We start from the raw sequence: 23,339 nt of genomic DNA on the forward strand, positions 1-23,339 counted from the left end.
GTGCCATAAATTTGCTTGTATTACAAAAGAGGCCTCTAACTGGTATAAGACATTACAAACTTTTAAAATTCAATACCCAGTTTCTGTAATGCATGCGTGGCATGATGATATGGATATAAAGTTAGATATTCCTATGTGGAGAAACATGTGGTCCATATCCTATAAAATTACCAGCTCTGCTGCGTTGTATCAATCCTTTTACTTTTTAATACATCGTGCGTATTGGACTCCTCTTAAACTATCAAAACTGCAGAAAGATCATAAGAATGATTTATGTTGGTCCTGTATAATGGCCCAAGGAACACTAAAACACATGTTGTTTGATTGTACCCTGTTAAAGAATTACTGGACACAGATATGGAATCATGTTAAATATTTATTGAATGTTCCCACGCCATTGTCTTATCCTTACTCCTTATCAGTTTGACAGCTTCACAAATATTATTCCCACAAGAAAGTGTGGCTTTGTGAACTGGAAAGATTTTTCTAATAATTTCCTATAATGAGTGGTGGAATACCATCTGTCTACATGCCCGATATGAGAGAGTAGCAGTTGAACATAAATGGTTCACTTAAAAGATTTGAAAAAATGTGTTGACTTCTACAACTATGACATATCTACCTGCAGGTCCCAGTGAGTCAGACTAATATCTTGTGTTACATTATGCTATGTTCTTTAATAGACTCCTTGTACTACTATCTGTCAAACTCTCAAATATGTATATGCAGAAATCTTATCTGATGTGACATATGTATACTGTTATTTTATTATATTACACACATCTATCCTGTTAGTTGGTTTAGTTGTAGGAAGTTTCTAACTTTCATTACGCCATGATGCAGTGATTGACCCTATGTTTTATAATTTGTCATTTATTCACTTGCTGTTTGTTGTAAAATACAAATTTCAATAGATGATTGAACTTTAAAAAAAAAGTATTCTCTTTACAAATGTGGTTTTTTGAATTTTTGGATTTTGAATTGCAATATGTTGCTTTTTAGGAGGTTATTTCCTTCCAGAGGCTGTCATAGGGGAAAACACCCTCCAGGGATTCAAGATAAAGTTAGACAAGTTCCTGCTGAACCAGAATGTACACAAGTAAGGCTAGAATTAGTTAGGGCACTGGTCTTTGACCTAAGGGCCGCTGCGGGAGTGGACTGCTAGACATGCTGGACCACTGGTCTGACCCAGCAGCAGCAATTCTTATGTTCTTATAGTGAAACTCGAGGCCGTGCTAAGGAAAGGAAGACTATGTTTTGTTTGTCTGCAAGTACAACTTAGCGATGTTACCAGTCAGGCACTGGGACTGACGTGGCCCCTGTGAGAACGGGCAGAAAGGGTGGCAAGAGGCCCAAAAAGGGAGTTGCCAAGGCCAGCTCCCAGCACCAAGCTTACCCTCCTGAAGATGATACAGACCCAAAATGGGGGGGATGAGGAAAACCGTTACAAACACTATCATTCACACGGCAGGGCTAGGGACATAGTTTTAAACCTTGTTCCATGAATAGTGAGGAAGGCTATTACCCTAGTGCCCACTGGGGGAGCCAGAGAGAAGCCCAGGTGAGAGCAGGCTCAGTCGGAGCAGGGCATGGCTCCCCTCTTGAAAAGCCAGAGGATGTTAATAAGCTGCTTGGCAGGTTAGGGAGAAAGCTCAGGGCTCTCCATAAAGAAGAACGGGTAATGTCTGGGACCCAATGGAAGTGGAAAAAGCTGGAGCCACTTCAGAGTTCGTAGCAGCAGACCTGGAGGTACCAATGGAACTACAAGGAGAGCCGGCCCCTGAGGATTTGTGTGCAGCCCCTGAACAGATGGAAGTAGGCTTGGCTTCCATTTGCAAAGACTGAGCTGGAGAAGTGTGAGGTTTTTTTTTGTGGTTGCTATTTTTGACTGAGATTGTTGGGGGTTTTTTTTTGTCAGCCTGGGACGTTGACTGCTTGAAATGTGGGGTTTTTGTTCTTTGCACATTTTTTGTTTGTTTGTTAAGAAGCTGAGAGTGCCTTTTTGTGGAGAGAAGTTTGCAACCAACCAGGAGGGATTTTGAAAAGCTGTTTTTGTGCTTTTTGATAGCAAACTTTAGGCGCTCCCCTTTACCCAGCCTTGCTATATGATAACCTGGAGACTTTGTTATATGAGACTGTTTGAATATAGTAGTATGATAGCAATGAACTGAACTTTCCTGAAACCTGCTAGGAGCAGGCTTTGAAGAAACTTTATTGAAAAGAAGCTCTTTAGAGAGTAAAATCACAGAGAAGATTGTTTGCATTGTGCGAAGAAATTCTGAACTTACCCAGAGTTTTCTTTGGGAGTTTTGTTTTGCAAACTGCATTGAATCTGGATTTGGCCATTTTGTTTTCTTTTTGTTTGAACATTCTGACATTAAACTTACCTGTGAAAATTAAACCCTGGAACTTTGTGGAGGGGTTTTTCTTTTCTTTGAATATAATTTGCAGTCCCTGCAGGGTGACTCCTCACTGGGTCACACGCCGGTGCAATTTTAGCTGTAGCCAATAGGGCACTGAGGAGTCCCGTTGGAAGGCTCTGGTGCCGGCTACAGTATCAACATTAACCAGCCACTAAGAACTGCGACATCTATAGAAATAAGTGAACTCTTTTTCCTAAAAAGCTGATGAGTTTTGACTAATCTTTGGGTTGGTTAGGTTGGCTGGTGCAATGATGTGATAATTATTCTGCTGCTGGCTTGGTGGTTATAATATACTGAGCACTCACACATTAATTTAAAATGCAGTATATATATTTTATTTTGGTGAGATTTTTCTTTTTGTTGGTTGGAATTTTTTTAACTGAAAAATCTAGTAGGGTTGATTTTCATTCATATACTTCTAGTTTTTTGGGTTGTTATCCAAATTTGGACATTGACATCCTATCGAAAATGTCCCTCATTGTTTGTTAAGGCTCTGAATGGTATTGATTTATTGATCCTATCATACCCTCTTTACAAACTAGTGAAAGTCAAACTGTTGAGCCTCCCATTCAAGGCTTGGAGGTGTGTTTGTTCACATTATTTGATATCTATGTTTTGTATACTTATCAGCCAATGTAAGTGTTGCACTTCTCTTACCAGGGACTCTTGATATTTAATTTTTCAAGAGGATTCAGAAAGCAGCGGTGATTCATAATCATTCTTACTTCTAATGCCATGTGCTTGGGGGACACTTTCTCAATTTGTTTAGAGCAGAGTTGATCTTCTCCAGTTTAGAATCAAGTTGAAAACATACGTTTTTGCCTATGTTTAGGGCATTTTTCTAACGATATACTAATATAAGGACTTTCCTATATGATACTGCGCTATTTTGTTTTAAATTGCATTTATTGAGCCAAAGATTCATCAATATTACCCAAGAACCAGGAGGTACAATCACAGTCTCTACAGAGGTAAGCCTGACCTACTCCCCAATAACGCCTCCCTTTCCCTATTAATAATGGCTGATAGATTTCAGGTGAACACGCAAATATTGATTTGAAGAACACTTCGGTGTAATCCACTTGTAAATTAGGCTACAATGAACAGGGACATTGTAGAGAGAACATGACATCATGTAGCACCATGATCACCAAAATTCAAAATTTCTCCTAGGTGTGAACGTGAGAAGGGGTTCAGAGGTGTGTGCATGTGAGGAGCTGAGGTAAGCTTTATAGACAGGAATAAGTCTTTGTTCTATGTCAAAGGGAAGGCAGAGTTGGAGACTCTCAAAAGGATATGTTCTCAAAAGGAAGACATGTCCGGTAACAATATTCGAAGCTCTTATCTCTGATAGCTGGCCTTTACTTGGTTCAGTCAGTGATTTTTCAATAGGATTATCTGAATAATGCTGCTGAAAATCATTTCTGACCAACCTGACATTATTCAGTAACAGCAGTTAGAATAGCTGGGTTTAAGAAAGGTTTGGAGAAGTTCCTGGAGAAAAAGTCCATAGCCAGCTATTGAGACAGACATGAAGGAAGCCGCTGCTTGTCCTGGGATTGATAGCATGGAATGTAGATACTCCATTATCAATCTGATCCTGTACTCACAGTAATGTGATCTATACCCCCACTTTGTTTCTTGATTTTACAATATTTATATTATCTACCTCTAGATCCTTCCTCTCCCATCCCAGATACAACCCCCCCCCCCCCCCACACACACACACACACCCCCAATTCATCAACTTTTACTTTAATCTCTGCTCTGTGCATTTCCTTCTTTGGAGCAGGGCTGCACAAAATCTCTCCTCTTCCACCCCCATCATATTAATATATTGCTGCTCTGAATAAAATAGATCTTAATCTTACAGTGGCTCTCATTCATTTTAAAACATTCAAGTAATATAATTATAGGATTACTGATTCAACAAGCAGCTGCTTGCTCTTGGAAGCGTGTCCCAAACTGTAGATCACAACTCCTGAAACATCTTCCATTTATGTGGTCTCATTGGCAAAACTCCCAATCTCTTAAATATCAGCATCTGGAACAATTCATTTTTCCACTAGAGCAGGAGTAGGCAATTCCGGTCCTCGAGAGCTGGAGCCAGGTCAGGTTTTCAGGATATCCACAATAAATATGCATGAGATAGATTTGCATCTCAAGGAGGCAGCGCATGTAAATCCAGTAAGTGTAAACCTGAATATGTACAGTCCCCTGCATTGTAAACTGCTCTCAACTGCATAATACATTCCCTAGCATTGTATCTTCGCTGTATATGTACAGTCTCTTGCATTGTAAACAGCTCTGAACTGTTTGTGGTATTGCGGTATACAAAAATAAAGTTATTATTATTATTACTAGTCGTTAAGCCCGTTACATTAACGGGTGCTAGAATATATGTGTGTCTGTCTGTCTGTGTTTCTTTATCTCTCTCTCCTTGGCCGCTGTCTGTGTCCTTCTTTCTCCCCCCCCCCCCTGAGCAAAGCTGTCTGCCTCCAGCATACCCCTCCCCCCAAAGCAGCCCCCTTTCCCTCTCCCTAACTGTCTCTCCATGGCCCTCTTCTGTCTTCCCCCCCCAGAGCAAAGCTGTTTGCCCTAAGCACATCCCTACCCCCAAAAGCAGCCCCCTTTCCCTAACTGTCTCTCCATGGTCCTTTCAGTCTTCCCCCCAGTGCAAAACTGTCTGTCCCCAGCACACCTCCCCCCCCAAAGCAGCCCCTTTCCCTCTCCCTATCTCTCCATGGCCCCTTCTGTCTCTCCCCAGCACACCCCTCCCCCAAAGCAGCCCCCTTTCCCTCTCCCTGTCTCTCCATGGCCCCTTCTGTCTCCTCAGCACACCCCTCCCCCCAAAGCAGCCCCCTTTCCCTCTCCCTCTGGTCCCCTGTATTGATTCCCCTACTTACCCTCCCTGTATCCCGGCGCCTTCTGGCCTGCTCCAGGCCGCGATCGTAGTGGCCGGCCCCAGCGAACCTCACAGGCCGCTCCCCAACCCGGAAATACGCTCCCTCCCGACACTATCCCATGTGTCAGAGGGAACCAAAGCCGGCCACGATCGCAAGCTGCCCCAAAAAGAAGGATCAGCAGCAGCGGCAGCAGCAGCGGTGAGCGAGGGCGGGAGGTGAGGTGCTTGCTTCCAGTTGGTGAGGAGCTTGCTTCGGATTAGTGAGTGAGGAGAGGAGTGGCTAGAGTGATCCCTGGCCGCGTTCTAAAATGGAATGCGGCCACGGATCAGAAAGCACGGCGCCAGGGATCACGATTTTTCAAGAGCGCATGCGCGCTCTAGGGTTTTATTATATAGGATTATTATTTCATTCTTCACCTGTCTCACTTTTCCGTCTCCATCACCACATCCATTTCTCCCTCTCATCTCTCTCTTCCCCATGCATCTGAACCTCACACCTCTCCCACCACCATGTCCAATATTTCTCTCCCTCCCTATGCTCAACAATTCTCCTCTTTCTTCATTTCCCCATGTGCACCATCTCTCTTTCCCTCTCACTCAGACACCCATTTCCAACAATTCTCTCTTTCTATTCACTTCCCCACCTCAGCATCTCTTTCCCTCACTCCCTCCATCCTATGTCTCAAGTTCATTCTCCCCTCCTTCCCTTTATTCTGTGTTCTAAGTTCATGCTTTCTCCCTCCCTCCTTTCTTCCATCCTTTGTCTGAAGTTTGTGCTCCTTCCCTTCCCTCTTTGTCCCAACATAACCCTGCTTCTCCTTTCCTGTGTCAACTCACCTCTCTTCCTCCCTTCCTATCCCAACACAACCCTCTTCCTCCCTTGTGTCCCAACGTGCCCCTTGTCATTCTTCCCTCCCTCTGTGCTGTGTCCCAAATTTGTGCCTCCTCCCTCCCACAGATGGCTGGCTCCTTCCTCCCAGCCGCATATGTCTCCTCAAAGCCATGGTCACAGTTCCTACATGCAGCCCATGGCTGACCTGAAAGCTCTGGATTGTGTTGCCAGAGCGTGGGGTAAGAGTAGATAGAGTAGCTGGTTTTAAGAAAGGTTTGAACAGTTTCCTTGAGGAAAAGTCCATAGTGTGTAATTGAGAAAAACAAGGGGGAAACCACCATTTGCCCTGGATCGGTAGCACGGAATGTTGCTACTCGGGGGATTCCAGAATCTTGCTATTCCTTGGGATTCTGTATGGAACGTTTCTACTCCTTGGGTTTTGGCCAGGTACTAAGGACCTGGATTGTCCACCGTGAGAATGGGATCCAGGACTTGATGGACCATTGGTCTGACCCAGTAAGGCTGTTCTTATGTTCCCTCTGATGTCAGAGTGCAAAATGCTAACATTTCCTGGATCTGGTTTATGTTTAGCTGCATATTTTGTGGATTTGCTATAGGCTGTTTTAGTTACGTTTCATATCCACTGATGATTTGCAATAAGGCTCATGTTGACTCCTGATTCAGATTTCTTTGCCCATACACAGACATGTTGAGTCCTTATTAATAGTCCTGGCAAATAAAAGACTCTTTACACGAATTTACCATTCTCTGGAGGTCTTTAGATTTTTTTTATCCCTCACTTCTCAAACTTGTTGCTGTAATACATATTGTACCATATCTGTCTGATCTTGAAGAGGGTTGAAAGTAAACTCAAATATGTACTTACAGTTTATAAAAATATGTGAGCAGCAAGAAAAAAATTAAGCAAATCTATACAGTACTCAAATTTCAATGAACAATAAAAGGAAGCTGTAAGTTTCCATCTGACCACCAGAGGTCAGCAACAATAAAGCAAAAGAAAATACTAATAGTGATAAGAAATGAGAAGCCATTTTCTCTGGGTGGTAGCAGTAATTTTTATAATAGTAACAGAAAGCATCTTTCAAAATGCAAAAAGGTGTTAATTTTATCCCTAATTTATTTATTTGTTTTGTAGTAGTAAACATTATTAAATGCCATTAAATTTATGAAAGGAATAACTTACAATGAATGAATGTTTAGGTTTAAGGGTGGGGGCCTAATTAGGGTGAATTAAAGTTATGGGAAGGGGGTGGCAGGAACAATTAGCACCACTGTGGTTAGCTGTCATGAACGTCCATGGTGTTACTTGCCTGGGCCAGTAGCATTGAGGGGAGGGGGGCTGTCTGCTCTTGGCTGGAAGAGGGCTCTGCAATTTTCAATTTTGTACGATCTCTTGTGATGATGAAAGGAAAGGGGAGGGGTGAACCCTAAACCAAATAAACATTCCCTTAAAAGAATGGGAACCGACATGAAGGAACTTTTCTGGCCTGTCCATCGCTACTAATTGGAGGGCTAGCTGTAATATCTAGGTAGTTCCAAATAAAATATCAATGAGTTAAGCTAGTATAGAGTCAGACATATAAAGTAATCTAATTAATTTCCAGGTTGACCTACTAGTTTAGTATTCGTGTCACTACCTGACCTGCAAGCATTCGTAACTTTTGATTTAGTTAACTGCCTCTACAAAAAATTCCTCGACCGATCCCTAGCATTCCAAGCGGGCAAATGGAGCAAATGCCTCTCCACTCTCATCTCCAATTCCCCCCCCCCCTATCAAACTTTCAGGAAGTTAACTAAAACCTACCTTTTTGACAAATTCCTCTGAATGTTCTCCTCCCCTCCCTCCTCCTCCTCTGACCTCGACTCTCCCCAGACTCTTTACCGCCGTATGTAACTCTCCCATTTGTAACTCTGCTGTAGTAACTCATAGCTAACATAACTACTCCGAATATATTACCTACCTGCAAAAATTAACTTCTCCGTAAATATATCGTCTAAAATGTAAATTTAACTTGATTGAAATTTGTAAATTTAACTTGATTGAAAAATGCATTGTCTAAAATGTTAATGTAACATTAACGAAATTGTATCTTCGCTGTAATTGTACAGTCTCTTCTTCTGTTAACCGCATAGAACTTCCATGGTTATGCGGTATACAAGAATAAAGTTATTATTATTATTATTATATGTTAATCTTACGTTATTCTAGCATATAACCTGATCAGGAGTTCATCAATCTGATGTGAAGGTGGATTTAAACTAGTGGCATACCATAGGCAAGCTGTTCATTTTATAGCCTAATATACCAGAAAGCAGTTATTTGGCATGCATGCTGCAAGGGTAACCTTACGCTAGTTGTTCTTATGTTGCTACTATTTGGGTTTCTGCCAAGTACTTCTGACCTGGATTGTATACTGGGCTAGATTGACCATTGGTCTGACCCTGTATGACCATTGTCAAGTTCTTATGTCGGAAGCCTAAGAAACAAGATGGGACAGTTAGAATACTGTATATTGCACTAAATGAAAAGATAGATATAATAGGCATTGCTGAGATCTGGTGGAAAGAAGAAAACCAATGGGATACTGTCATACAGCAGCACAAATTATATCGCAATGAAAGGGTGGATCAAATTGATCGGGTCAATTGAAATCATTTATATTTAACTGATATCTATAAATTGTACCTCAGTTACTTCAGCCTTAATAACAAGCTCTCTGTTCAGACACATTTATGTATGGAAGTGTATAATCTACCAATCGGGAGGATTTTCATTGGATCCTCTAATTCCCCCTTATATCAATATCCTTTCAAGATGTTTCAGTCCAGGCTATCCATCTTGAGAGGATGGTTTTATTTATCTGCATAACTAAACAGAGTGTCTACTATAACCTTTCATTTAAATCTCTTGTAAATATCTACAGCTGCTTCCCCAGTGAAGTAATAAACATTGGGTAGCCCAGTCTGCTGTGCGACATGCTTTGCCACCTGGGTTTCCTGCCCCTGGAGAGGGAGGGTGATTTCAAACTCTTGGATCTCCTAAGCAGGATACATGACCCCACTGCCCCTTCCACTGACTCAGGGGGTGGCCACATATTTGAGACAAGAACCTCACCCATTCTCTATTACCCTAGAAACCAGGGTTAAAGGGGGAACGGGTTCACCAGTCTGCACAAATTCATGTTTTATTCAGGTTGACCAGCTTTTGTCTCTGTAATTCACACAGAACTTGTGGAATATTGTAATTGTACTTGTGATAACTCTTGTCTCAAGAGATGAAGGCAGTGGCGTACCAATGGTGGGGGGGGGGATGCACAGCCGGCCAGGTACGGAAAATTCTACTGGGTCGATCAGCTTCCTCTCCCCGACGTCAATTATGCCGTCGGAGAGGAAGTTTGGGCCAGCCAATCGCTGCCTGGCTGGGCTGGAACTTCCTCTCTGACAGCAGAATTGACGTCGGGGAGAGGAATGCTGGTCGGCCCGACACAGGGAGAGCTTGGGGCGGCGGAGGCTTTGGGGCCTGTTATCCGATGGCGGCGGTTTGGGGGCCTGTTCCACGATGGCAGTGGCAGTGGCTTGGAGGAGGTCAGGGAGAAAGAAAGAAAGAGGGCAGGCAGACAGACAGAAGGAAAGAAGAGAAACAGAAAAAAAAGAAAGGGGGCATGAAGAGAAAAAAAAAAGAAAGGGAGGCAGGGAGAAAGAAAGGGCAGGGAGAGAGGAAGAAAAAGTTGGGGGAGGGAATGAGGTCTGGAAGAGAGGAAGCATACAGGCTGAAAGAAGGGAAGAAAGATTGGATGCACAGTCAGAAGAAGAAAGTGCAACCAGAGACTCATGAAATCACCAGACAACAAGGTAGGAAAAATGATTTTATTTTAAATTTAGTGATCAAAATGTGTCTGAATTTATATCTGCTGTCTATATTTTGAACTATGGCCCCCCTTTTACTAAACCACAATAGCGGTTTGTAGCGCAGGGAGCCTATGAACGTCGAGAGCAGCCCTGGGCATTCAGCGCAGCTCCCTGTGCTAAAAACTGCTATTGTGGTTTAGTAAAAAGGGAGGGGGGTATATTTGTCTATTTTTGTATGGTTGTTACTGAGGTGACAGTGCATAGAGTCATCTGCCTTGACCTCTTTGAAAAAAACCCAGAATAGGAATGATAATTAACATTTTCTCAGCGTACAGTGTGCTTTGTGTTGTTTTTTTTATTTTATTGTTGGTAGATCATTTTGACTTGGTCATTTTAAAAATAGCTCGCAAGCCCAAAAAGTGTGGGCACCCCTGAGCTAGAGCATTGAAGCTGCGTGTGGCAACCGGAAATTGCATCAGAGTCTACCTTTACGGCAGCCATATGCAACTACAATGCTACAGCTGCTGTAAGAAGGCAGTTTAGACATTGCCGGCCACAGGGCCGGTTTGTCGGACCGGGCCTGTTGTCCGGGGGGGGGGGGGAGAAAATGCCACGATGGTAAGGGGCAGGGAGGGAGAAAGGGAGGAAAGGTGGGGTGGAGAGGAAAACAGCGTAAAACAGAGGGGGGAGAAGGACGCTGAAAGCACATGGGGAAAACAGAGGGGGGGAGAAGGATGCTGAAAGGACATGGGGAAGACAGAGGGGGGGAGAAGGACACTGAAAGGACATGAGGAAGACAGAGGGGGGAGAAGGATGCTGAAAGCACATGGGGGAGAAAGACACTGAAAGGACATGAGGAAGACAGAGTGGGAAGAAGATGCTGAATGGAAATGGGGAACAGAGAGTGGGGAGAAGATGCTGAAGGGAAATGAGGAACAGAGAGTGGGGAGAAGATGCTACAGGGAAATGGGGAAGAGAGAGTGGGGAGAAGACGCTGGCAGGGAAGAAGACAGAGATGCCAGGCTATGGGGGAGCGGAGGGAAGAAGATGGGTGCCAGACCAATTTGGAAGGGGGAGAAAGGGAGAGGCACAGTAACAGAGTAATGGAAGATGCAGAGAGAAGAGAGACAGTGGATGGAAGGAATTGAATGAGAAGATGAGGAAAGCAGAAACCAGACAACAAAGGTAGAAAAAAATTCTATTTCTTTTTTTTTTTTCTTTGCTTCAGGATAAAGTAGTATATTAGTTGTGTTGATAAAAATTTATAAACAAAGCCCTGACAGCTGAACATCTCTTTCTCCAGTTCAGCAGCCAGAACTTTGATTTATAAGGAAGGAATAAACTAAATATTGCAGTACTGAGGCTTGTATGGATGCTGCGGGGACGTTGACGGGGCGGTGAAGGGAATGGCGGTGAAGGGGATGGTGCAGTGACGGGGACAGATTTTTTCCCCCTGTGTCATTCTCTGGTGCTCACGTCAAAAGCTTCCCTCTGACTCAGCTTCCTGTTTCTGCTTTTGACTGAGCACCGCATTGCCGGTCTGAAGTTCTGTTGATGCCAGGGGTAGAAGGAGGCCCGTTGCCGATCTTAAGTGTCATTGCGGGGGTGAGGTGGAGGGGGGTGTTGCAGATTTGTTGCCAAAATCGGAAAGGTGAGGAAGGGAGAAAGATGGGCCTGTGGTGGATGGAGAGATTGAGAGAAGGGGGCAAATGATGGAAGTGGGGAGAAAGGGGAGAGAGAAGAAGGCAGATGATGGAAGTGGGGAGAAGGGAGAGCAAAAGCTGAATGGAAATGAAGAAAGAGAACACATACTGGATGGAAGGAGAGATAAAGAAAAAGGACATATGCTGGATGGGGGAAGAAGATAGAGTTAGTGAGATAATGGAGGGGTGAAGGAAAGGGGTGGCATGCTGTGGATAGACATAGTGAAAAGAGGGAAACTGAGGACTGCATAGTAAGAAAGAATTTAATTTAGATGGAGGCAGAAAATAAAGAAGGAAGACCAGAGAAGGAAAGGGAAGAGAGAGAGGAGAGAGAGATGCCAGAGAATGGGGAAGGAGACAGAGATATCAGATCTGAGTGGAGGAAATGAGAAGAGAGAGATGCTAATAACCACAGGGAGGAGGGAAAGAGAGATGAAAGGAGAAAGATGCCAGACCATGAGAGAACAGAGGGAAGATGATGGATGCTAGACCAAAGGGGGGGGTCTAGAGAAAAGATGGCAGGGGGAAACAGACAGTTTCTGGAAGGGGCATAGAAGGAGAGAAGATGCCATATAGGGGCAGAGAGATGGCAGACAGTGGATGGAAGGAAGAGAGTAACAAGAAGATGAGGAAAGCAGAAACCAGAGAAGACAAAGGTAGAACAAAAAATTTCTGTTTATTTATTGCTTTAGGAGACATGTGTCACTGTTTCTGTGGTGTTACATTGTATGCAGAGTCCAGCTTCTTGCTGGTTCAATTTAACCTTTGTCTATGTATTTCTATTTTATCCCCCCTTTTACAAAACTGTGGAGCGTTTTTTAGCGCCAGCCGTGGTGGTAGCAGCTCTGATGCTCAGAATTCTATGAGCATCAGAGCTGTTACCACCGTGGCTAAAATCCACACTAGTTTTGTAAAAGGGGAAGGATGACATATTCCATACTAGGCGAAGGTGTTTTCTGTGTTCTGTGTGTTCGAAAGACATGGTTTTCTGTTAGGATTGACGGTGTAGGATTGATCTGTACTAGTCTGGCTTGTTTAGTTTTACAATGGGTGTATTGATGTTGTACTGCTCACTGCGGTATGTAAGATGCTGCCTTTTCCTAGGTATTCATGTGTGACGTGTGGCTTGTTACTAAAAATCATGTTTTTCGTACAGATGGTGGGGGATGCCAAAAAATGATGAGCCCCAGGTGTCACATATGCTAGATACGCCACTGGATGAAGGAAGTAGAACCAGGAATTTGAATGCTTTTACTTTATTGAGGAAGCGATACAAGGGACAGCTGAATCATGAGACATCTCTACAGGATAATAGGCTTCAAGTGCTAGATGATATGGAAGAAGATCCCTTGTATGGAAGAGAAGAGTACAGAGAGGATTCTATGGTGGCCATTTTGCACATTCCTTTGGCTGATAGCGAGGCCAGGACTTTCTAGAAGAGAGAAAAAGACATGTAAATACTGAGCAGAGGCAATCTGAGACAGAAAAATACAAATTCTTTCTGAAGGGATTATCGTGATCAGTATTGAAGTGGGAGTTGCTTCAAGAACACATTGATTAGGTGCTGTTTCTTTCCTGCTCTACTAACATCGAAAAACTAGAGGTGATTAGTTCTGGGGGAGGAGGCTGCTAGAAGAGCCAGGTTTGTCCCCTACCTCGGTGGATATGGACCAAGTCCTCAGGGACCACCTGGCTAGTTGAGTTTTCAGGAAATCCATAATGAAATTGCAAGAGATACGAGGGTTCTTCAAAAGGTTTAAGTTTAAGTTTATTCAAGTTTTTGATTAAACGCTTATCCAAAGGTACAAAGCGTTGTACAGAAAAAATTTAAAAATAACAAGGAGATGTACATGACTGATAATAGGCCATTCTTGGGCTGACTGACATACTTAAGCCTCAGAAAACAATGGGAATGGGGGTAGAAGTACAATATTTAAAGAAAAGGTACACAGAAGGGAAATACAAAAGGGAGTAGGAAAGGTAAAAAATTGCTGGAAAAGAGAGAAATTTTGGACACTGTTAAAAGTAAATATGTATCATATTGTCAGTTAAAGGCATCTTTAAAAAGAAAACACTTTATACAGCCTTTGAACTTTGCAAGTTTTGTTCAGTTCTTAAGTCTAGAGGAAGAGAGTTCCAGGTCATTGGGGCGGTCACTGAAAATATAAAGATACGACGAGTACTGATTATTTTCAAAGAAGGAACATTAAGGGTGTGCTGTGAAGTTGATCTGAGGGCTCTCGGGGGGTCGTACGGAATCAAGAGTCTGTCTATGAATGCTGGGGCGTTAGTTTGTATAGTTTTAAAAGTCAGAAGAGCAATTTTATATGTTATCCTATGTATAACAGGCAACCAGTGGGCTTTTTGTAACAGGTTCCTGCATTTTCATATTTTCTGATGGTTTAAGAAGTTAGTAGGATGCTGGGAAAAATGTATCACAAACAGATAGAAGTAGAGGTTGGTTATAGGAATAGTCAGGGACCACTTCACAGGTCATAGGCCTGATGGGCCAATGCGGGAGTGGACCGCTGGGCGCGATGGACCTCTGGTCTGACCCAGTGGAGGCAACTTCTTATGTTCTTAACAGGGTGATTATGTGGAAGAGTGATGTAATTTCCTTTTGAGATATTTAATAAATATCTCAAATAGTTATTAAAAAATGAAAAGCGCAGAAACCTTATGAAGATCCCTCATATATTTAACACACCCTTTCTCCATTGCATGCAAATATCTCTCATGCATATTCATTTGGGTGCACCGATTGGCCAGGATGTTCCTGAGGACTGGGTTGAAAGCCACTGCTCTACCTCCTTTCCCCAATCCCTCTGCAGTGCCCACAGACGCAAAGAAAACACTTCCTTCAGGGCTGATCCCAGAGCTAGCAGGTTGATGCATATGCGATGGCTATGAATCTAAGGCAGGGGTGTCCAATGTCGGTCCTCGAGAGCCGCAGTCCAGTCGGATTTTCAGGATTTCCCCAATGAATATGCATTGAAAGCAGTGCATGCACATAAATCTCATGCATATTCATTGGGGAAATCCTGAAAACCCGACTGGATTGCGGCCCTCGAGGACTGACATTGGACACCCCTGATCTAAGGTCTCCTGCAAAGCTGCATAATGTTGGGGTTCATGGAAGCAACACTGCCACCTTCTGCCAACACGTGGGATCATTTTAATAAAGATTATTTCATAGACCAGAGAGAGGAAGGAAATCGGAGGCCAAGATGAATGTTGGAAACAATATGCTCCTCAAAGTGATAGAAAACCAGAGAGAAGGGGGTGGCTAAATGATTGTTAATTGCTGTCTTTTACCTATGCTCAAATTGCTAATATACCTAACAACAGGAAGTTGGATTTACCTGCAATTATATCCCTTGGGATTTCTTTAAGGGTTATTGGGTTTCCGTTCAACTCTCTGCAAGAAAAAAGAAACAAATCAGGTACAAGGGAAGAAGGAGAGCGAGATTCTAGAGAAAAGCAGCAAAGTCATTTCAAAGGGATCAATCAAGAGAGGCACAAGGATGCTCACAGATATCCACACAGCAACACTCGTACATACACACGCCAGACACACATAAACATACATACACACACATGAACACACATGCACACAAAGCTAGTCACAGTTGCTACAAAGGGAAGTTTTGCTGATACAGTAACTCCAAAAAGAATCGGTTTTGAAATCTACAACAGTTGAGAAGAACAAGAACAAAAGTCTGGACTTACCCATGAACTGGCGAGTTTAGGATTCTTTTTCTAAAGGAAAGAACGAGAGCAGAGATTTTAGAGAAAAACAGCAAAGTCACTGTTCTGTCAGCAAAGGCATCAATCAATGGAGGTGTGCAAACACCTATGAACACGTCTGTGCACACACACATACGCTAACAGATAGTGAATGCAGACAAGAACAGACACACATGTACCAGGAGCATAGCTACGGAAAGACCCAGGCCCACCCAATTCCACCCAAAGCCCAGTCCTTTTTCCTCCCTCACCTCGCCATGGTATTTCAGTGAATTATGGGTGCCAGGCCAACCAACACAATGCCGGACCTGTAGGAGGATGTGTACTGGATGCGAGGGAGAGAGGGAAGCCAGGGGTGAGGTTGGAGATTGGAGTTAAGGGGGAGAGGTGCTGAACCTTCGGGAAAAGTTGGGTCAAGGAATGGAGGTACTCCATCTGTGGGCAGGAGAGCTAGGGATAAGAGAGAGGGGTGCTGAATTGGTGGAGGAGGGGGGACTAGGGGCAAGGATGAGAGGTGCTAGACCTACAGGGGTGCTGGAGGCAAGATCTGCAAGGGATGGCTGGAGAGAAGAAGGGAAAGTGAGAGAAATGCATGGGGAAGGCCTGTAAAGAGGGTTGGGGCAGAAGGGAAGGGAGAGAAGTGCTGTTTCATGAGAGGGTTTACAGGGAAGCAGTGGCATGCAGAGAGGGCTTTCAGGGGATTGAGTGGACAGCCTGCTCAACCAGTCAAACTGCATCAAACAAAAAAGGAAACCAAAAGGGAAAAAAGGAGGGCTCTTGGGCAGGAAATTCTCAGAACTTCCTGAAGGCCCTGACAGTACTGAACTGAATTTGATTGGCTGAGCAGCATCTGCCTTTTGCCTGCTCAACCAATCAAATTCAGAGCAGTGCCCACAGGGCCTTAAGGGGTGGGGTAAATTTCCTGAAGGCCTTGATCGCATGCCACTGCAGGGAAGGGAGAAATATGCCAGACTAAGGGAGAAAGGGAGACAATTGATTAACCCACAGTGGCAGAAAGAGCCAGATGCTGGAAGGAAGAGAAGAGAGAAAGAATCTGAAGCTAGATGGATGGGGTTGGAGAAGAGAGAGGAGAGATGGGTAGTGTGGGTGATGGATACAGGGGAGAAGATGGACTCAGAGGAAACAGAGGTGACATGATAGGCATAAGGCAGTGAAACAAAGCTCTATATATGCTGTATGGGGATGGAGTATGACCACAGAGGGACAATACTTGTCATGAGGGGTGTGGGAAAATGGAAAGAAAGAGACTGTTTTGAACATGGGGAAGGGGTATATGGACACAGAGGAAATACTAGATTTGTGGGAAGAACAAGGACTCAGAAGGGAGATGCTGGACATAGAGGGCATAGGGACACAAGGGTTGATGCTGGACAGAGAAACTAGAGATAGAGGGGTGAGGATTGAGGTGGGGATATGAACACACCAGAGATACTAGACAAGGAACTATAGGGACACAGAGAAGAGAGTTTCTGAATGAAGGATCCCTAGCTAGCTGACATAGCCGGGTCACGGTGTATATGAAAAACTCCATCTTAGATCAGTGGGTAGTAAAACTAAAAACAGCAACCTGTGACTCCATTTTACTGCTCTGAGAAATCACGTATGCATGCAGGCCTGTTCTATGTATCTGTCTTAGTGCCTGGTACAGCCAGGAGGCAAAGGAATGTAGATGTTAGCTAGCCATTGATGTATAGATTATAGGATGGATTTATGGTTTTGTTTTTCTCTCTGCTGTTACCTTTTGGTCAGAGCTGGTTAGAACTGGTTTGAACTGGTTAGGACACTATATAACTTTTGTGCCCGAGATCCTCAGGGTCTTCTGTTTATGCAGCCAGTTCTGCCCAGAAGTCCAGCATATATGCTTGTTTAATAAAAGCCTTTTTAAATCTCTTCAGTCTCTGGCTCAAGTCTCTGCACTACTAAAGGAGGGCCTTATCCTAAAAGGTACCTTCATTTGGCGCAGCCGAACAGGGACTTGATCTACAGACTTGAGCCTGTTTGGCACGATCGTCTCCCTCGGAGGATTTCAAACCTTGCCTCCTACGAGACCCGTAATAGCCGGCATTAACCTGGTGGTTGACCAGGAACGGTTTTCTCGTCGAAGACAACGGATTGCACCTCGAGAAGGAACGAATCGGTGGAGATTTCTGGCTCCTGGTTTTGTTGTGCCGGTACCGGACCTGTCTTGGTAAGTGAGAAGTTGATTCCTTCTCTATCCTGTCTCTATCTCTTCTGTCTAGTAACTTCTTAATCCGTTGTGAAGCACAGAGAGGTATATAGGATTCTGGTTTCTGGAAATTGGAACTTTTGTTGGGTGCATATATAGATTGTATAATATGGGTCAGAACACCATCGAGCCCCTTCAGATCATGCTTAAATATTTTACAACTGCCTTTTCTGGCGATTATGGCGACCCTAAGATTTTTTATTGTTTTCTTCATCCTTATTTTTATTGTTGTCAAAGGCTTAGTATTTGGAATATAATCAACTTTTTGTCATACTTGTCAAATTAAAAAAAAAAAAAAAAAAACAAAAGCTCTGGGGACACCTGACAAGACACAGAGAACGAGAAATTGGTGATGTTGAGAAATTACCCGGGGAGATGGAAATAGCATTTAGGTTGGAAACCTGGGAAAGGTTGGTAAAGCAAGCCAGCATGATTGTTTTGCCGAAAGTTGCAGACAGGATAGTGTAAGTTGCTTAACAGGGTAAAATGCATGTGGATCAAGACAGAATTAAGAATGTGAGTTCGCACTGATGAACGAGAATAAGGACTGTGATTTTAGATATATGTTGCGTGCAGTGGATTTGTTACAGACAGTGAGTAATTTAAAGAAAGTTGAGCCAGATAATTTACGTGTTCTCGCAGTTGTCAAAGTGTGTCTGCTGGTAATAAAAAAGAAAAAAAAAAAAAAGCAACCGTTTGTCAGACATGTGGGGTTTGTGTTGGGCACATCCCTGCCTTTGTATTCCAGTGTTGGGGGATTTAAAGTACAAGACTAACAATGATAGAGGTTAAGTATCCATATTTTTCTGAAAATTGAAATATTTGCTAAACATGGGCTTGATAATTCAAGTTCAAGTTTCAAGTTTTATTATTATTTGATGAATCGCCTATACAAACATTCTAAGCGCTGAACAATTAAAAAAAAAAAAAACACATTTTAGAGGACAAACAATTTTAAGACAAGTACAAAGTTAAATAACAAAGTTTTTCAGAGTTTTATAAAAGAGATAAGATCTTTTTCTTTTCTGATGTACAGTAGCAGTGCATTCCACGTTTGTGGCGCTGTAACAGAAAACATGTCATTTCTTCTTGTACCCACAATTTTTAAGGAAGGGACAGTTAATAAGTCTTGTGATGATGATCGTAGAGAACGAGGGGCATAATAAGGAATGATCATTCTAGACATGAATTGAGGCTCATTGAAAGCTAGAACTTTAAAAACCAAGAATAATATCTTAAAAGTAATTCGGTGGCTAATAGGTAGCCAATGGGACTTAATCAATAGCGGTGTAATGTGGTCAACTTTTTTTATTTTTATTTTTTTTTTCCCTTTATTACATTACATTACATTACATTAGGGATTTCTATTCCGCCATTACCTTGCGGTTCAAGGCGGATTACAAAAGGTTAATTAAAAAAAGTAGAGTTACAATGATTAGCTAGAGAGGTAAGTTGTAGATCTTATAAACATTTAACGTGTTGTTGTGGGTGAGGTGGTTTGTAAAAGAATTAAAAGGTGGTCGTAGTGGAGGTTCTTTTGTTATTATTAGTGCGGTAATGGGTAGGTCTAATGTTGGTTTTAGAGTTGCTAAGAGGTCGTGATGTTATTGCTGCTTCAGGAATTTCTTGAAAAGTATGGTTTTTATTTCCTTTCTGAACGTCCTATAGTCTGGGGTGGTCATCAGAAGGTTGGAGATCTGGTTGTCCAGTCTTGCGGCTCGAGTGGCTAGGAGGCCGTCGTGTAGTTTTGTTCTTTTGACTTCCTTGATTGGGGGGGGGTATGAATGGGGAGTGCGTTTTTCTGTGTCTGGTACTAGGTGCTTGGATGAGGCGATTGTTCAAGTATGATGGGCTGTCTCCGTGTAGGGTTTTAAATAATATGCAGTAGAATTTGAATTGGATTCTTTCTTGGATTTATGAATGAGTTTTATTGATAACGGATGGATTGAGATTACTTCTTTTGTGCTAACAGTCTCCCTTGCTTTCCCGTATTGTGTCTTTATCCTGGTGTTCTTTATGAATTCTTTCTTCCCATGCATGTTTGTATAAAGTGTTATTATCAATCTGATTCTAAATACAATTGGAAACAGAAATACCTTTCAAATAAACTTGGTAGCTCAAACTCCAGAGGAAGGGGGTAGTTATTATGTAAGGACAGTGCAGACTAAAGTAGCTACATCTAGTCTGCAGCAGTGCCCACTCCTCAGAGTGTAGCGGGACCCAGGTGGCAGACAAGGGTTCCAGGTCTGCCTGCAGGGAACATGGCTAAGTGACCTCAGGGGTGGTGTCACGTTAAAATGTCTCTTCTTTGTCTTCGCAGTCATACATACAGAGCTGTTCTGGACCTGTTACAATGAGCCTTTTTCTACCCAGAGAAGGAGGACAATGTTCTGCTTTCAGTAACCTTGAAATGACCTTGCACTTAACATTTAACATGTTTCTTTTTTTCCCCTTTGAATTGACATTGCCATACTTCAGAATACCTCTATATTTAACATTGTACACTGTATCTTACTTTACCTAGTAAGTTTTGCTTATTTTTCAAGATTGAAGCACACTCTAGCAGTTGCGTCCCTGTCTGCCTTATGAATGTAATTGGCAGGGCACCAAGCCAGAGTGATCACATTCTTACGTTTTCTCTTTCGGATGTTCCAATAACCATTAATAGATGCCTTTTATGATTATGTGATTATTATGCCATGTGTTATATCGCACTTTACTTTGCCACTGTGTGCACACAATTATGATTCGTGCTATGATGGACGTTTGTTTTTGTATAACTGTGCATTTCTCTGCAGATCTAAGTTCAGCTCTGAATCCTTGCCAGCTGGAAGAAAAGTTTCACGCCTTTTCTGTTTTCTATGTTTGTTTATGCCCTGTAATCTTTGTGTTGTCTATCTGTTTGGTTTGTGGGGTACCCCGGGGAAACCAACCATACCATTGGCCATTTTTGGAGATTTTTCTCTCCCTTTTTGCATTTTTGTTTTTTTCCTATCTAAATTGCCTTTCTAGCTGTTCACGCCCACGCTGTCCTCTGGCGCCAGCGTTCCTTCCTCACCTCCTCTGGATCCCCTATCCAACACCACCAACTCATCCTGGACCTTTTGGATGCTATCCTGCTACCCTCCAAAGTTTCTATCATGCACTGCCGGGCCCACCGTCGCCTCCGTGATTTCATCAGCCGCGGTAATGCCTTGGCTGACCGCTCGGCTCGCCAGGCGGCCCTCCAAGGTCCGCCCACACCCCCTCTTCTGTTATCCCTTTCCTCCCCTCAACCTTTCCTTCATTCCCTTTCCCCCCAGTACACTGACCCCGAGCGCAAGTGGGCCACGCAGCAACCTGGCCATTGCACCCTCCCATCCGGATGGATTACTATACCCTCCTGTATGTTCCACAACTCCTGGCCCTCACTGTTGTCCAACGTACACACGATTTTTCTCATGCCGGTAACCCAGCCCTCCGCACCCTTCTCCGACAGAATTTCTATATCCCGAATCTCTCTCAACTCATCTCCCATGTTCTGCTCCGCTGTGTCATTTGCCTCCGACACAACCCCTCTTCTGTCAGACCCTCCGTTCCTGGTCACCAGCCTATCGGTTCACATCCCATGCAAGTCCTCTCTACAGATTTTACCCACTTGCCCCCCTCCCATGGGTTCCGTTACCTCCTGGTTTTCATTGATTCCCACACTGTGTGGCCAGAGGCCTACCCAGTGTGCACAGAGAAAAGTAGGGAAATAGTAAAGGTTTTACTCCATGACATCATCCCTCGCTATGGCCTGCCCCTAGTGATTGGCAGCGATAATGGCCCCGCCTACATATCACAAGTCACACAAGCTGTCTCTCGGGCTCTGCAAATCACCTAGAAATTACATACGGCCTATCACCCCCAGAGCTCTGGCCAAGTTGAACGCATCAATAGAACTATTAAAACCCTCCTCGGCAAAGCGGCAGAAGAAAGCCGCCTGCCATGGCCCAAACTGATCCCTTCTGTTCTATTTTGCATCCGCTGTACCCCAGGTAAACGCAATCAGTTGTCCCCATTTGAACCGCTGAAACCCCTTTGGACAGGGCCTTTCACTGTCTTACTTGCTTCTCCCACAGCTGTCAAATTGTCCCGCCACGAGTCTTGGATTCACTACAGCCGTGTGAAGCCCGCTGCTGAGTATATTTGTGAAAAAGGGCCTACTGACCTTCAACTGAAAATCACGCGGCTACCCCACACTCTGGAAGAGTAATCACGCACGTCTGATCCGGAGATCTGACAAGATATTTAATATGAACTCTGTTGTATATTTACTGCTTGTGATTTACGTCTTGCCAACATTGTCCATGTCCCCTACCCCTCCCACGCCTGGGTGTGCCCCTTGTGTGGCACTAGTGGACAATGGGGGCAAAACGGAAAATGTTATTAGATTTCAAACTAATTATGAGTGTAAGGGTCAACTAGTGACCCCTGTATATATATATAACAAGGTTGAATATTCTATATGTAATAATGGAGATTCACAGATCTGTTTCGACCCCAAAGCAACTAATAGGGATACTTGGATAGAGGTCAGGTCAGTCTGGGATCAGGGCCCCCTGATTCAACAAACCCTGGTCACTAATCCCTATGTCCCGGCCTCAGTCCTCTTTGATGCTTGCCATGCCATGGACAAGAACCCCACCTTCCTTGGACGTTGTGGTGCCCTAGCATGGAGGAGGGAATATATGCACAACGATAAATACATGTGCCTGGCGGGACAGAAGCCGTCCCACTGTGAAGGTTCTTCCGAACACTACTACTGTAACTACTGGAGATGTGTATCCTGGGCTACTTGGGGTATGACCCGACTGCCTACCACCCGAGCCATATTATCCAAAATGGGTGACTACCTCTGACTGTGGCCTCCAGAACTGTAACCCACTTAACTTCACTATCCTACAGCCGTTTAAATGGAACCTCGATGATAGCCTCCGGAAAGCTCGCTATCTTGTGGGCCTACAGATATATGGTAAGGGCACAGACCCTGGTACTGTCTTGCACATCAAACTCGTTGAGAGACACCGAATTCCTGAACAACACAGCATTGTGTTTCCCGACTTTTATGAACATATGAAACTTGACCAACAAGACTTTGTGCCCTCTGCCACCACCCGCAACCTTTTCATACAGTTCGCTGAAACCATAGGAGCCACCTTAAATCTGACAAACTGTTATGTCTGCAGGGGCACCCAGCTGGCCCCTGAAAAACTCCATTCTGGCAAAACACTGCATACAGCGTCTCGGACCATCCTTTACCACTCGTGTTGGACACCTGCAGTGCCAATCCTTATGGACTAAAAACAGTACCTCTCAGCCCGGATGGACTTATTGGACCGGAGATCCTAAGTTAAAAATACCCAGACGATGGAATACTACTGGCAATGCTACCACATTAAATGTCTACCTCAACCTGCCTGCTTCTGCCCCTTGGGCTGCACCGGAAGGATACTACTGGATCTGTGGGAAAATGGCATACCCCACTCTACCCTCAAATTGGACTGGCACTTGTGTTCTGGGCACTATCAAACCAGCCTTCTTCCTCCTCCCGTTATCCGAAGGAGAACATCTGGCTGTCCCAGTATTC

General features: G+C 43.7%; 1 protein-coding gene across 5 annotated transcripts in view; it reads right to left on the bottom strand.

The window, feature by feature from the left end:
* The window catches only part of LOC117364169 (uncharacterized transmembrane protein DDB_G0289901-like), a 374,119-nt gene that overhangs the window by 221,882 nt on the left and 128,898 nt on the right, over window positions 1–23,339 (bottom strand). For 4 of the 5 annotated variants that reach the window (XM_033953103.1, XM_033953102.1, XM_033953101.1 and 1 more), the window contains 3 exons: window positions 15,463–15,492; window positions 15,096–15,151; window positions 12,971–13,165 (listed from right to left, as the gene is read on the bottom strand). In XM_033953103.1, the coding sequence (XP_033808994.1) occupies window positions 15,122–15,151; window positions 15,463–15,492 (60 nt within the window). In that variant the 3' untranslated portion in view covers window positions 12,971–13,165; window positions 15,096–15,121. Of the gene's footprint in view, window positions 1–12,970; window positions 13,166–15,095; window positions 15,152–15,462; window positions 15,493–23,339 lie in introns of those variants that run through there. The other variant, XM_033953100.1, reaches the window with a different exon arrangement.

This window comes from Geotrypetes seraphini, chromosome 7 (genome assembly GCF_902459505.1).
Source record: "Geotrypetes seraphini chromosome 7, aGeoSer1.1, whole genome shotgun sequence".
NCBI lineage: Eukaryota > Metazoa > Chordata > Amphibia > Gymnophiona > Dermophiidae > Geotrypetes > Geotrypetes seraphini.